General features: G+C 39.8%; 1 protein-coding gene across 3 annotated transcripts in view; it reads left to right on the forward strand.

Moving 5' to 3' along the window:
• The window catches only part of pkn1a (protein kinase N1a), an 88,302-nt gene that overhangs the window by 29,861 nt on the left and 42,126 nt on the right, over positions 1 to 16,315 (forward strand). The window contains exons 1-2 of one of the 3 annotated variants that reach the window (XM_062027046.1): positions 5,456 to 5,687; positions 6,713 to 6,907. In XM_062027046.1, the coding sequence (XP_061883030.1) occupies positions 5,646 to 5,687; positions 6,713 to 6,907 (237 nt within the window). In that variant the 5' untranslated portion in view covers positions 5,456 to 5,645. Of the gene's footprint in view, positions 1 to 5,455; positions 5,688 to 6,712; positions 6,908 to 16,315 lie in introns of those variants that run through there. The other 2 variants (XM_062027044.1, XM_062027045.1) reach the window with 2 other exon arrangements.

Genomic DNA, 16,315 nt, shown 5'->3' on the forward strand with positions numbered 1-16,315 from the left:
ACCTTGAGCAACACTATACATTTCCAGAATAACAAAAGCTTTCATTAAGCTATAATTATCTATCACTCATCTAACATCTTTGATCATCAGCAGGAGTTTGTAACAGTCCACTTTTTTATTAATATCCTGAAGTTTAGCATATTAAACAATTTCAACATCATTAAAATATATGTAAAAAAACATACCAAATTTTCAACCACGACTAGGGTTCGAACTTTAGACCTTCTTGTTTGCCCTGCAAGTACTAATGACATCCGCCACGGAGCCCCCAGAAGTGATGGAGGGAATTTTTACTTTCATATTTTAATCAGTGACAGAGCATGACTTGGCCAGGAATACATCATTGATCGTGAAGCCTTACGCAGAGCGCGTGTTCTGCATTTAGGGCGCAGTGGCACCTGACTGACAGAACTACAGTATTATACCGACAGCGTTTCACATCAATTTCATTCAGGTGAAAGCAACATTAGTTACATCAGTATGATTTTATGTTAACATTTCGGCTCGGATAATGTCTAAAGTAAAAGTGGATTTCTTTGCTTTACGTTGTTTGAGTTGTAGCGGTTACTATTATCAAAGATAGTATATTGAGAGAGGATGATCTACGCATGGTGATATACAGCACACATGATGTTGTAAAAGTACATTTGCAGTCAGTTATATCATCTTCTTTTTGCCACTTTGAAAAAAATACTGAGGACATGACTTCGGTGTCCTCAATGGTAGTTACGTCCATGGCTACCACCACCATGCTTGACTTTTGCCAGCTATTTACACAATAATGGATTTACAGCATGTTGGGTTCTTTATAGTGGATGGTTAATCTAACTTGCTATACAGGCTGTGCACTGACTACTCCAAAGTTCTACTGTAAATTACATTTCCTTAGTATTGAAGAAATACTGTCATAAAGATGGTTGCTGATATCTGGAGGGTGTAATTACTTTTGGGATGTCTAGGGTTTTCTTTTTAAATTCTTTAAAGAACAGTAACAAGTAGCATTTCATGAACTGTCTTGAATAAAGAAGCTTTATTCTGTTGACAGAAACATCAAAGTAAAGCAACCCAGTTTAACTTTTTTTTTTATCCCTAGTGATGGCAGCACAGTACTGTTACTTCTCAGATTTGTGCTCATTTTGGGTCAAATTCAATCCTCACTACAAGCTTTAGAGAAGCAACAATCTTTAGAGCAAAAAGTGTGTATGAGTTTAACGTTTGCCGGTGAATAATATCATGTCGCCAGTAGGGGGCTTGGGAACAAGACAAGAAACAACTAAAGTAATTTTAAGAGAAACACCTGACTGCTGCACTTGTCGTCTATCCTGGTCACAATGGATTGTTGTTGTGGTTTTTTTTTTAAATTTCTGGGCACCACTGCTATCGCTTTCTTTTCTGTGCTTATTTGTCTCGTCTGTGTGCTTCAACCTCGTGACCCTCTCGGCGTGGCCTCATCCATCTCTCCTCCCTCTCTTCCTGTCCCCGCCATGCTCTCTCTTTGTTTGTCAGATGGTCCCTCACCGGTAATGTCTCTCCATGTCTGTGTAACGCTTTCCTTTTATTCAGGAGTATACCTTTGATGACTACTCATGGCTGCAGGTGGAGATATATTTTCAAATAGAATTCCAAATGCAGAGCAATGTCACTGTAAATGGGTGGAGTTCTTTGGCTTTTGCTCCTTGACATATTCTTAGGTTTGTGTTCACCATTGCCTTTCATTTCTTACCTTGTGCAATGTCTGTAGTGAGTGGTTAACACACACAAGGAACACAGCCAAAAAGTGACTGCAGTACCCTAATATCCACACCAATTTTACTCTACTTTCCAGATCGTATATTCTCTCTAGCCCAAGGCTTCCGCTCCACTGCTCATACTGTCAAGTAGAATCACTTTTCCGCTGCGTTCCAGAGTGTTTTTAGTTCTCGGGCTACGTCATTCCTGCCATGAGCTGTGACACGAGGTGAAAAACATGAGGGTGAAGTGGCGTTCTTTCTTTTATATTTCGTCTTTGGTTTTAAAAGTAATTTTCAACATATACATTATATGATAGAATTAATCAAGTCAGGTGGATTAATAATTTAGACCTGTGTGAAGCCGACTCCCCTTTGCAAATCTTGAATTAAAGTTAAAGGTAAGTTAAGTTCAAGTTAAAGTACCAATGATTGTCACACATACACTTGGTGTGGTGAAATGTGTCCTCTGCATTTGACCCATTCCCTTGTTCACCCCCTGGGAGGTGAGGGGAGCAGTGAGCAGCAGCGGTGGCCGCGCTCGAGTGTGTGGGGGGGGGGGGGGGGGTGTAGGGGTAGCGGGGGGTGTATATTGTAGCGTCCCGGAAGAGTTAGTGCTGCAAGGGGTTCTGGGTATTTGTTCTGTTGTGTTTATGTTGTGTTACGGTGCGGATGTTCTCCCGAAATGTGTTTGTCATTCTTGTTTGGTGTGGGTTCACAGTGTGGCACATATTTGTAACAGTGTTAAAGTTGTTTATACGTCCACACTCAGTGTGACCTGTATGGCTGTTAACCAAGCATGCCTTGCATTCACTTGTGTGTGTGAAAAGCCGTAGATATTATGTGATTGGGCCGGCACGCAAAGGCAGTGCCTTTAAGGTTTATTGGCGCGTTGTACTTCTCCCTACGCCCGTGTACCACTCCGTACAGCGGCGTTTTAAAAAGTCAGAAATGTTACTTTTTGAAACCGATACCGATAATTTCCGATATCACATTTTAAAGCATTTATCGGCCGATAATATCGGACTGCCGATATTATCGGACATCTCTATCGGTAAGTTTTCCAGCATCGATAAATCGCCATCTAAATGCATCAAGAGCATTCACGCGTTCCGTCGCTTTTAACGACTACGCTCGTTTGTACCATAGCGGAATGAAAAGACTGGGTGAATTAGCTTGTCCTCGTTAAGTTACTTGACTCTTTGTGCAGTGACACGGTCACGCTGGCCGGCTAGCAACACAGAGTGCAACTAGTTAGCATGTAGCAGCTAACATAGACAAAATGATCACAAAACCAAAATGCCACTGCACCAATGTGGGAGTATTTCAGTTTAAACCTTTGGAACAAGATGAGCCTATCAAGACCGAGAAGACAGTTTGCCGAATGTGCGCGACTCCCAACAACGCCCACTTGAAATACAACTAGGGATGTCTGATAATATCGGACTGCCGATATTATCGGCCGATAAATGCTTTAAAATGTAATATCGGAAATTATCGGTATCGGTTTCAAGATTATCTGTATTGGTTTCAAAAAGTAAAATTTATGACTTTTTAAAACGCCGCTGTGTACACGGACGTAGGGAGAAGTGCAGAGTGCCAATAAACCTTAAAGGCACTGTCTTTGCGTGCGGGCCCAGTCACGTAATATATACGGCTTTATGCAACAGCCATACAGGTCACACTGAGGGTGGCCGTATAAACAACTTTAACACCGTTAGAAATATGCGCCACACTGTGAACCGACACCAAACAAGAATGACAAACACATTTTGGGAGAACATCCGCACCGTAACACAACATAAACACAACAGAACAAATACCCAGAACCCCTTGCAGCACTAACTCTTCCGGGACGCTTCAATATACACCCCCGCTACCACCAAACCCCGCCCACCTATTGTAGGTCAATATATCGTCAAGCAAAATTTGTTATCGGCCCCAGGTCTATATGTATGCCATGCGACCGCAGTCTAAATGCTCCAGTCGCACTCATCCAAAACGTCATCAAAAAGGGATAAGCGTCATAATTCTTTGCTAAAATAGACAGTCACAAAACAAATAGTTGACAAAATGAGCAGAAAACAGGTGAAAATAATATGTTATAATAGTAACTCACGTCAATGTTCCACCACGACTGTCTCCGACTGCTCGCCCACATGCTTTTCAGAGCAGATGAGGTCAAATGTCCTACAAACTGCCAGAGCCAAAATACTTACCCTCTTCCTTCTCAATCGTATACGATATAATTCAGAAAATGTTGACTTTGATTGCACAAAATCCTTGAAATTGCCACAAATGCGCCATAGCTGAAACCGATCAGAAATGGAGCCGTATTTACTTCCGTAAACATTGCAGCACGTGTGACTTCATGTTTGCATGTATGCCAGACTGCATTCACATTAGACATTGCATTGTTTTTTTAAAATGTGGACGACGACATAAAAAGATCGGATTTGACAAAAATATTCGAATTGGACATCTGACCCTGCATTGTGAACATAGCCATGGACAGATACGGATGATTTGAAGTCTCCACTTAACCCAGTGCTTCTCAAATATTTTCTCTTACACCCCTCCTCGGAAGAAGAACATATTTTGGGCCTCCCTGAATCTCCACTGTGACTATAAATAGTATAATTTGTCTGTAAAATTGTTATAACTGTACCTCTGCATAACATTGTAAGCTTATTAACATTAAATGAAACAACACTCTTTTTCTCGTCTCCCACCGTTACAGTGAAGCCAAGTGCTACATTCGCTTCTTCGTATTCTGTTATGGCCAAAAAAACACATGTTCCCCGAGGTCACACGCCCCTCTCCTGGCGTAGCACCGGGGGGGCCCGCCCCATTATTTGAGAAGGACTGAGTTAACCTAACATGCAGAGTACTTGGAAAAAACCTACACATGCTGTTTGGATAATGACATTAAGATTTAGGACGGACATGGATACACATTTGTATTAAATGTTTGGGGTTAAAACATTTCTAAAAATTATTATTATTAAATAATGTGTTTTGTGATGTATTATAGGTTAAGTCTACAAAAAGGTGATCATCTTACTTAGGCAAAAATATTTATATCCACGCACTGTTTAGTACAGCAGTATCTAGCAACTATGTTGCCTGACACCCCAAGTCCTCAACATAATGATATATTATTTTATATTCAGGTATACCAATGATCAACATTCTTAGCGCTTGTATGTGTTTAAGTTGCTTGCATATTGATCATTATTACAAAAACATTCAGTACAAATCCTGAAGACGGTCTTGTGGAAAGCCTTGACCCAGACCGGGACCTGACCTTTTCCAAAGCAAAAAAACTGAGAACATCAAACACCGTTTACTTTTAGACAGAAGGCCAAAGCACATAAAAATATCTGTGTGGTTAGAGATATCGCCCTGTTCATGCTCTGTATTATATTTTCTATAGGCGTCTCTGAGAAGTGAAAGAGGCTTTGATCTAATACTTGGAAAACACATCCTTCCTTGGGTCCACCCTCAAGATTTTATCAAAAATGGGTCTGGAATAGACATGAAGCCAGGACTGATCCCAAGCTCAGATCTCCAAAATGATTGACAAAACCTTTGACAGGGAGGAAATGCTCCTGATATATGAAGTGTCTACTGTTCTCTTCTCTATGCTGCTGTTCTCCGCTGACCGCCGTAGAATAGTTTGCGCAGAGGAAACAGGAAAGGCCTGAGCAGCTTGGTGTTGGGACGGATATCCTCTCCAGGAGGCGTGACCCCTCTCCTCTCACTTTACTCTCCCTCTCTTTATCTCTTTTTATCGGGTTTTCCCCCCAACGACAATCAACATTTTGTCCTCATTCAAGCTCGGGAGGCTCACCGAAGAAGAGAGTAGTGTTTGTTGGGGACTTTTGGGATTTCTGGATTGTCAAATCTACGTGAACTATGTGTTGGCATGGCGACGAGGAGGATGATGACAGCTCAGAGGTGACGTTTTGTTGGATTGGTTTTTTTGCTTTGTTTGTTCTTGTACACTATTAGCAAGTCAGCGTTAGGACTCTTCGTGATTAACGCGTGTGTTCCTGGTAAAGTGTCTGGCTCACATATTCTTTTTCGGGGCAAGTTGTAATACTTTACAAAGATATGTTAGCGTTGTAGAAGGAAGAAGTGATTGATTGATTGAAGAAGTGATGGAAGCTCTAACAGGAGGAGGAGGAGTTTTTTTCCATTAAGTTAAGTTAACATATCGTATGGAAATTGAGTATTCAAGCGTTATGTTGAAAGTTTTGCTTGAAATTCAAAATTATATTGATGCTACACTGGGCTAATAGGAATAACCTTTCATTTCATTATTACGTCAACCACAGATCACCTTTTTTAGATATCTATAGTTGGCGGAGCAGCCAGGTCAAAGCATGTTTTGACCGATGATTAAAATAGGATTTTTTTTCTAGTTAACTTTTTTTTGTCTTTTTAGTAACTCACTGGCAAGCTGCACTGTCATCACACCATTTACAGAGCTTGTGCAGCTGTTGGTGTCCGAACCAAATTCAGGTGTCGCATACCGAACTGTACTTCTTGGCAGAAACATTGCTTTAGTTAAGGTTTCAGCATTTTCAAATGGTGGTACTGACTTGTGTTTATTTTTTCCCCAGAAGGAAACTAAATGCCAGGAAACAAAAATTATGTCTATTTTGAATTGTTTTAAATATGATCTGATCAAGACCGCTGTCATTCTGTTTTACTAACTACATTCCTTTACTTTTGTTTTCTCACTCTGACTCTTTCCTCACAAATCCCTTATCATTATCTATCCTTCTCTCTATCTCTTTCCTCCCATTACTGCCTTTTCCTGACCCGCTATCTTTTCCTCTTCTGACTGACTCACCATCAACACTTCCCATTTATAAAAGTGGGGGGACTGCTGTTGTTGTGTCTGCTTTTTGCAAATTAACGTTAAAAGACATTTTATGTTGGCACGCTTATTACATCTCCACTTTTCTTCCCTCCAGAGTGACCCGGGCGAGTTGTCTGTGCTGGAGCAACTTGGTCTGGATCAGAACTCAGACTTCTCCGACTCCAGCGTGCAGCAGCTTCTGGATGAGCAGCGTGAACGAATTCGCCGAGAGATCCGAAAGGAGTTGAAGATTAAGGAGGGAGCCGAGAACCTACGCAGGGCGACCACGGACAAGAGGAACGCTCAGCAGGTTAGCTTGTTTGTCAGTCACCTACACAAATATTCTTACGTTTTTGTGAAACAGTAAGACAGTTAAGGCTTGTTGTCGAAGATCAGACATGTTGACAGGGAATTTTTCATAAAGATAATTGCAAAATGGTGTAGTTATATAATGAAGAGCAAGAACTCAGTTGTCTTAAAAACATCTAATTTGTAGAACCATGCTATAAATCCTTAAGGATTGCTAAGGAAACCAGTCATTACCTCCTGGAATATTTATGGTGAGTCAGACAGATAATTACCATGACTGGAATGATAAGTCATCCTTTTTGGTCCAGATAAAGACGGGACGATTCCCGACCTGTGAGCTTAAGCATTTCCTTTGACACATTTGTTTCCTAGAGTTGTGCAATAACAACTAATGGCCACCATAACAGGCATTAAAACATAGTATGTGGACTAAAGTATTGGGGATATGTCTTATATATGCAACTAATGCATAACCATTAAAATATCTTGGTTCTTTGCTATTAATATGAATGGGTATTTGAAATGGCTTCACAAAATGATACGATATGATATTGTTCTTTATATATTAAATATCTTTAGATATTATTCAAAACGACTGTTCTAAAAATGTCTCACTGCTCATAGGGTTGAACTTGAAATGGTCACGACATGTAAATACTTGGGGATTGTTATTGATGAGAACTTGTCCAACACATGAAAAAACGTGTGGCTAAACTTAAAATTAAATGGGTTTTTTTCTTTAGAAACAAGTTTTGTTTTTCCTTACAAGTTATGAAAAGCTTGATCCTGACCACTTTCATACCTTTGCTAGATTATGGAGACTTGCTTTTTTATGAATGCACCTATACACTTTTCGGAAAAAGATGGATACTGTACATCACTGTGCCTTACGTTTTATTACTGGTTCTGGCAATCTTGTCCACCACTGTGCTTTGTATGCAACGGAAAACTGTCCATCCTTGTCAGTCCTAAGATTTTCTTGATGGATGTATTTTTTTATATACAAATCGCTTCTTTGTCTGGTTCCCACATATTTAGGTTCTTATATGTGTAGCGATTCCATTCGCTACAGTTTAAAGGGGAACTGCGCTTTTTAAATTTATTTTGCCTATTGTTCACAATCATTATTAGAGACATGACGATGGATGTTATTTTTTTTGCATTCTAAATATTAAATAAATGCGATCAAATGTTAGCTTACAATGGAGCCTATTGGAGCCGCGCAATTCCGCCTATAAAGCCTTTAAAAACATACAAACACCTCCATTGAGATTATATATACAGTACATCAGGGGTCACCAACCTTTTTGAAACCAAGAGCTACTTCTTGGGTACTGATTAATGCGAAGGGCTACCAGTTAGATACACACTTAAATAAATTGCCAGAAGTAGCCAATTTGCTCAATTTACCTTTAACTCTGTTATTATTAATAATTAATGATATTTATCTTTGTGGAAACACTAATCATCTTAATGATTTCTCACAATAAATATATATATTGAAACAAATAAATATCAATATGCAACACTTTATTTTTATATTTTCTCTAAGTGCACATTTTTCAAATTGAACATTTTCAAATGATCACTTCTAAGACAGTCTTGTGAAATCACAATATCCCATTTTAACTAGCTAGCCACTAACATTTTTTAACAAATCATGAATTACTTTGCACCATGTTTGTACAAATAATAACTCATGTAAAATACAAAAGTAAACTCTCAAATTTGTAAATCATGTCACACTTTGAACTGGACACCAAATCTGTTATCTGTTTCTTTGTCAGTTAGTGGGAAGCCTGGCATTGCATGCTGTTAACTAGTGTGTTGTACTCTGGTGTGTAACTTGACACTGCAACTCTGAGTGAGTCTTGCAGATGTGCATCAGTGAGGCGTGTTCTGTGTTTGTTATTGATGAAGTTCATGTCAGAAAAGGCTGATTCACAAAGATAAGATTTTTCCTTATTGTTTGCGGAACCTTCTTAATCTTTTGGACATATTTTCACAGCAATCTGGCCTTAAGCTTAATTATGATAAATGTAAAATGTTAAGGATCGGAAATCTAAAGGGAACGTCCTTTTGAATGGAATGCAAAGTGCCTGTTTTGTGGACAGATGGAACAGTTAACATACTTGGTGTTGTTGTCCCAGAAAATCTGGAAGATCTAGGCTCAGTAAATTATGATAATCGACTAAGAAAGCTGGAGAAAAATTATGCAATCATGGAAAGGGAAATCCCTAACCTTGTATGGTAAAATGTCTATTGCCAACTCGTTAATTATTCCTTAATTTATTTATTTGTTTTTGTCATTACCAGCTCCATCACAAAACTTTTTTAAGATTTATGAGCGGAGGGTCTTCGATTTTGTCTGGAACAGCAAACCAGAAAAGATTAAAAGAAAGGTTTCGTACAAAGAGTATGAATATGGGGGCCTGAAACTTCTCAACCTTGAAGCTATGTGTCTGTCTTTAAAAGCATCAATTGTTCCAAAGATGTATTTAAACATTGAGTCAAATGTCCTGTTGGACAAAAAACATGTACTGTATCAAAAGAAATTGTATCCTTTTTTACAAGTGATCCCCTCCCAGAGAGTCTGCTGGGAAACATGGCGGGGTTCATAAAGGAAACAATCCACTCATAGTGGTGTTTTCAATTTTATGTGCCAGAAAAAAGAGACAATATTTTGCAGCAGTTAATATGGATGAACTCTAATATTGTAATAGATGGAAAGCCTTTCTTTTGGAAAAATATGTTTGAAAGAGGAATCATTTTTGTCAATGATATTATCAATGAGAATGGTAAAATTATGAAGTATGATGAATTTAGAGCTATGTATGGTGATGCTTGCTCAAGCTTTTCATTTTATCAACTAACTGGAGTAATTGGGAAAAGATGGAAACAAATAATTAATTATGGAACTACTAAATTATTAGTTTGTAAACCTCTAATAACAAATTCTAGTTGGCAAAAAGGAACTAAAATAAATAGAAAAATATATAATTTTTATTTAATAAAGAAATCTTTGAAGGCTGCCTCATACAACACAAATGGAAAATGGGAGGACTTTTTTGACTGCCTGTTGCCATGGGATGCCATATTCAAACTAATCTATAAAACCACTATCGATGTGCAAAATCGTTATTTTCAAATTAAAATTATTTATAACTTCTTACCCACAGGGAAAATGTTAAAATTATGGAATATGACAGAGTCAGATGATTGCCGATTTTGTTGTCAGGAGTCTGAATCCACCCTGCATTTGTTTTGGTATTGTCATATTGTGTCTTTGTTTTGGGTGGAAGTTGAAAAAATGTGTTTAAGGATTGGTTTGTTTATGAAGCTTAATGTGGTTTCTGTTATTTTAGGAGAGTTCATTGACAATCATGATTTAGTCAATTTAATTATAGTACTCAGTAAAATGTTTATTTTTAAGGCCAAAAACAGATATTCACTTTGTATTACTTTCTTTAAAACATTTATTCAGTATTTTCTAACTTTAGAAAGTTACATGGTTGAAAACGATAATGATGCCAAAAAACATTAAAAAAAAGATGAGAAGTCCTCAAAGGCTTATTTTGAAAGTATAATTATGTTTATAGATTATATGATATCTGTTGTTGTGTTCCCTAATTTGAGTGTACATGAATGAAGGTGTGTGTTGCTGAGTCCGACTTGGACATTATCTGGACTGGGCCTGGTTTAAAAAACCCTTTAAACAAATCTAATTTCATTGACAACCTGGTCTGTTGAAGATAAGGCACTTTTTTAAAAAATAAAATAAAATAAGATAAATAAATAAAAAACATTTTCTTGGATAAAAAAGAAAGTAAAACAATATAAAAATAATTACATAAAAAATAGTAATTAATGAAAATGTTAGTGGACCAGCAGCCTATACAATCATGTGTGCTTCAGGGACTGTGTCCCTTGCAGATGTGTTGTCTATGTTGTGGGAACCAGAATATTGGTAGCAGAAAGAAATAACCCCTTTTGTGTGAGTGGGTGTGGATGAGTGTGCATGGGGGAGGTTGTTTGGGTTGATGCACTGATTGAAAGTGTATCTTGTGTTTTTTCTATGTAGATTTAATTTAAAAAAAAAAAATTTTTTTTGTTTTTTAAAAAAAAAATTTTATTTTTATTTTTTTTTTAGAACAGGCCCGCGGGCGACTCATCTGGTCCTTACGGGCGACCTGGTGCCCGCGGGCACCGCGTTGGTGACCCCTGCAGTACATGATGTAAATAACGTACTAACAGGCACATATATAATGACATTTAATATTTACGTATTTTGATCATTTTAAGCATACGCGGCGCATTAATTTCGGAACGCATCACACCGTTTGCTTTTTTTCTTCTTTATCACTGATTATTAATCCCTGCAGACTTTATGAGAGCCAACAAACATAATAAAACATCACATATTGTGCAACGTCTGCTGTCATCAGGATGCCGTTTGCTTGGATGTTCACATATTCCCATTTAGGTGAAGAATGTCTCATAATCCTCAGGAACAAATGGGGAGTGGAAGGGGGGGGCAGACAAGTGTCTTTTCGTGTTGTCTTCGCACAGTTTCGGGTCCTAAATAGCTGTCAAAATGTACCATCTTGTTGGAATACCTACTACGACATCTCATGTTTATTGTTTATTGTTTATTGATTTAGCTGACGCCAAGGCGACTGCTAGTCTTCCTGGGGTCCATATAGGAGCATACAAAATAAAAATACAAAGAATACATGCATTACCAAACATTATACAAAGGAAAAATACAAAATAAGATAAAAAAGCTAGTTGAACCCAGTATTAAAAATTCACGTCATGTGGTCAGCTGCAATAGGTGTATCTTCAAAGCTGTCTTGAATGACAATTTACTTTGTGAGAGATTAATGTGAGATGGCAACCGATTGCAGAATGATATACATCTATACATGACTGTATGTTTGAGGAGATTGGTCCTGGGAGCAGGAAGTGCCAAATAGCCATTGCTGGCATTCCTAGTGTCATGAATATGTGTGTTAGTTGATTTTAAAAACTGTTTGTAAAAGTAATCTGGTGATTGATCTAACATGATACTTCTAAAGAACATAAGGAGACGACAATGCATCTTTTGTTCAACAGACAACCAGGACAGGCATGTCCAGGTGAGATGCATGATTTATGATCTACCGTAAAATTACAGGGAGCAAGGAAGCGAGAAAACAGCAGATCACTTGATTATGTAAACATAGACACACATGGAAGTGATCATGGCGCCGCTATAAATAGTTTGTCTGCATTAGCACTTATGGTAACAATATCACTAATACTTGGATAATATTCAAATCACGAAATGTAAATTGAGTATTGTTGGCAGTTTTTGAATGGTTATTCATTGGATTTTATGGGCGAAATAGAGGAGCTCCCATTGGCTCCGCTGTAAGTGGACTTTTATTTACTTTTATGTACAAGTTAGAATGCATTAAAAAAGGTCAATCCGTCATCATGTCTTTCAAAATGATTGTGAACGACAGGCAAAATAAAATTTAAAAAAAAGTGCAGTTCCCCTTTAAGGTCAGGGGACATCCTTGGAGTATTGATTCCTAGAGCCAACACAAACCTTGTAAAAAAAAAATAATAATAAAAAAAATTAAAAAAATTTCCTTCAGATATGATGCTCCCTGGTCATGGAATTAATTTCAAAAGGATCAGAGTCTACCTGAACTCATCACTTTGGGGGAATTTCAGGCCATTTTAAAGGATCGTGAATTGTTTTTACTGAAGCATTTAATTTTTTTTACCTATTGTGTGTTTTTTATGTAAATGTTGTAAGTAATTTGTTTTTGTTATTATTATAGTGTGCGACTGTTGTTGTTTTTGTTGTTATATGTATTATGAAACCTGTTTTGCTGCCTTCTTGGCCAAGTCACTCAAAAGAGATTTTAATCTCAATGAGCTTTTACCTGGATAAATAAAGAAAAATGAAAAAATGAATGAAACATATCAGGATACTGGAGTCACGATAAATACAGTATTGTGATAATCAACATATTTCACTGATAAATTTAAAATGCAGCTTAAATGGGTCATATTAAGATTTTTTTTCCTACATTTAAAACATATCCTTGTGGTCTACATAACATGTAATGGTGGTTCTTTGATCAAAATGTTGCATAGATTATGTTTTACAGACAGTCTTTAAATTCCAAACAGCTTGTTTGGAGAATGTATGAAGGAAGGCAAGATTGTTTTATAAATATACCCGCCATACCTTGATTTGATTTCAAATGTTCAAGACTTGTGCAGATCTCAAATAAATAAAACATGGTGCAACATAGGTAAGAAAGAGTGGTTTTGCACAATAGGTCACCTTCAAAACAAGTTGTATACCGGTATGTACACTAGATGACCGTTACCATAAATTGGACTAATCCAAAAACAATTTAACTTAAATGATTGATTTAAATTTATTGCAATTGTACAGGGAGTGGATCAAGTTTGCTGGCACTTGCATACGTCGTCCTTATATTTCAATAGGCCAATAACAATACTTTTAATTAATTATTTATAAATTATTTAATCAATATTATATCAGTAGAATATTGCTATCGCAAGATATTGTTACAGTATATCAATATATTATTCTCACCCTTACTTGCAGCAGTGCACAAAGCAAGGTTAATATTCGTGATGGATAAGTTAAAGGGGTGATATTATATTTTTTTGTAGATTTAAGAACATTTTCTTGTGGTGTACATAGGTCTGTTGTGTAGGACTAGATGTTACAATCCCCTAATGCATACTTGAGACACCTATGCGACTTAGTGGGATGGTCAAGTGAGTGAAGGCATCCTCTGGGTTATCAAGTGGGCGCCCCCCATCCTCAGTGTTTCGCTGATAGGCCCACGACACCTCCAGAGGGTTCAGCAGTGAGTCCCAGCGTCCCAGGATCACTCCCTAGATAGCATCACTCACTTGAAAGCCCAGGTGGAGTCCCTTCGCTTGACCCACAGCCACTGACTCCCCTTTTCAGCGGCTTTTGAGAGGTCTTTCACTGCCTGTCGATGGGCCTTCCCTCGCACTCCCATTTCCCTGAGGAGCCTGGATGTTGAGGTGGCCACGAATCCTCTGCAGCCTACTTCCACTGGGCGTACCCTCGCTTTCCAGCCTTGTTGTTGCGCATCGGCTGCAAGCTCAGTGTACCTCAACTTCTTGCGCTCGTAGGCCTCCTCCATTGCACTCTCCCAGGGCACCGTGAGCTCTATGATGTACACGAGCCTGAGCGAAGCTGACCACAGAACAAGATCTGGCCGTAGGTTGGTGGACGCAATCTCACCTGGGAAGCAGAGTCTCTGGCCCAGGTCTGCCAGCAGTCTCCAGTCCCGTGCCCCGCCTAGCTGTCCAGTGTCTGGTCTTGTGGGGGTGAGGTTGGCTTGACCCTCGCCCTCCCGGACAAATGTTGTTGCTTGCCAACGGGATGACGAAGGAGGAAGGGCATTGACACTTGTCCGTCGACTTTCCAGCACTGCTGCAAGACACTTTAGCACCTGGTTGTGCCGCCAGGTGTAACGGCCTTGGGTGAGGCTGGTCTTGCAGCCCACCAGGATGTGCTTCAGTGTTGCTGGACTCGGACACAGAGGGCATGTGGGGTCTTCACCATACCACTGGCTGAGGTTTTTTGGAGAAGGCAGGACATCGTAGGCAGCCCTGATGGTAAAGCTTGCCCTGAATGCCTCCATCTCCCACAGCTCTTTCCAGGAGATCTTCCTCTTCTCTACTCCTTCCCATGTCATCCACTGCCCTTGTTTTGCCTGCGCCACAGCTTGTGCGCACCTTCTTGCTTCCTCTTCCCGACGTATCTCCTGGACCACCAGCTTGCGTCTCTGAGATGGAGTGGCCTTGCTCCAGGCTGGTGTATTGGCCCCAAGGCCAAGACCACTCCTCCCCTGCAGCACTCGGCCCACAATGTCTCTGTGCCTGAGTGCTGCTTTAGCCTGCTCAGTTGCAGCCAGTGGGGTCCACTTCCTCCCAGTAGCCAGAATGGGGGCAGCTTGGGCTACAAATGGATCACTCGAATCCAGTAGCATCATCTCCAGTCTGACTTTGGCGCACTTGAACTCCTCTGAGAGACTGGAAATGGGCAGTTCTAACATTCCTTTGCCGTAGAGTCCAATACTGCTGAGGCACCTGGGAAGGCCAAGCCACTTCCTTGCATATGAGCTAACCAGTCTCTCCAGCTTTTCCACCTTAGAGAGCGGGACTTCATAGAGGGTTAGTGGCCACAATAGGCGTGGAAGTAGTCCATACTGCATGCACCAGAGCTTCAGCTTGCCAGGAAGCAGGGTTCTGTCGATGTTCTCCAGGCCGCTGGCTACCTCCTTCCTGAGCTGATCTACCTGCTCTTTGTCTTTGAGGGAGGCATCATACCAACGACCTAGGGACTTCACAGGCTTCTCGGAGACTGTTGGAATAGGTTCCTCACCAATGTGAAAGCGGTGGTGTGACAGTTTCCCCTTGTCAATAGAGATGCTTCTGGACTTGCTTGGCTTGATCTTCATGCGAGCCAGCTCGATGTTTTCTTGGAGCTTTCTCAGAAGCCGTACAGTGCAAGCCTTGGTTGTGGTGAGTGTTGTGAGGTCATCCATGTAGGCTCTGACAGGCGGCAGCCTCAGGCCAGGTCTTATTAGCTGTCCCCCAACCACCCATCGCGATGCCCGGATGATCACCTCCATGGCCATGGTGAAGGCCAGCGGGGAGATGGTGCAGCCGGCCATGATTCCCACCTCCAGGTGTTGCCATGCTGTGGTGTACTCGGCAGTTGTCACGCATAGCTGGACGTCCTGGAAGTAGGCCTTGACAAGGGTTGTGAGAGCTGCTGGGACCCTGAAGTAGTCGAAAGCTGTCCACAGGAGGTTGTGAGGGACTGAGCCAAAGGCATTGGCGAGATCCAGGAAAACCACATAACATGTAATGTTGATTCTTTAGTCAAAACTGTGCATTAATTTAGTTTTACAAACCATCTTCAAGCCAGTTTCTGGATGTTCAGATCTTATTTACGTGCCAAAGCCCTCCTCCAGTACAATCCCCTTCTAATACTGCTTCTCTACACTGTCAGCCATGTTGTAGTTTTCTAGTGACGGATATAATACACTCCTTTTTTATTTATTTTTTCAAATTAATTAATTAATTAATTTTTGCATGCATGTGCATGTACGAAACAGTCTGCCCACAACAAGAGATAAAGAAGAAACTTATTGTCTACAACTGAGTAAAAATGGTGGACATATGCAGAAACATATATGGACATATACACTGACGTACTACTGTCTCAAATTCCAAACTGCTCATTTGGCGCAAATTTGGCAGAAGGCAAGAATGTTTTTTAAATATCTCCGCTAAGCCTTCATGGTTTGATTTAAGATTTTCGGGATTTACG

Source organism: Entelurus aequoreus, linkage group LG18 (assembly GCF_033978785.1).
Source record: "Entelurus aequoreus isolate RoL-2023_Sb linkage group LG18, RoL_Eaeq_v1.1, whole genome shotgun sequence".
In the NCBI taxonomy this organism is placed as follows: domain Eukaryota; kingdom Metazoa; phylum Chordata; class Actinopteri; order Syngnathiformes; family Syngnathidae; genus Entelurus; species Entelurus aequoreus.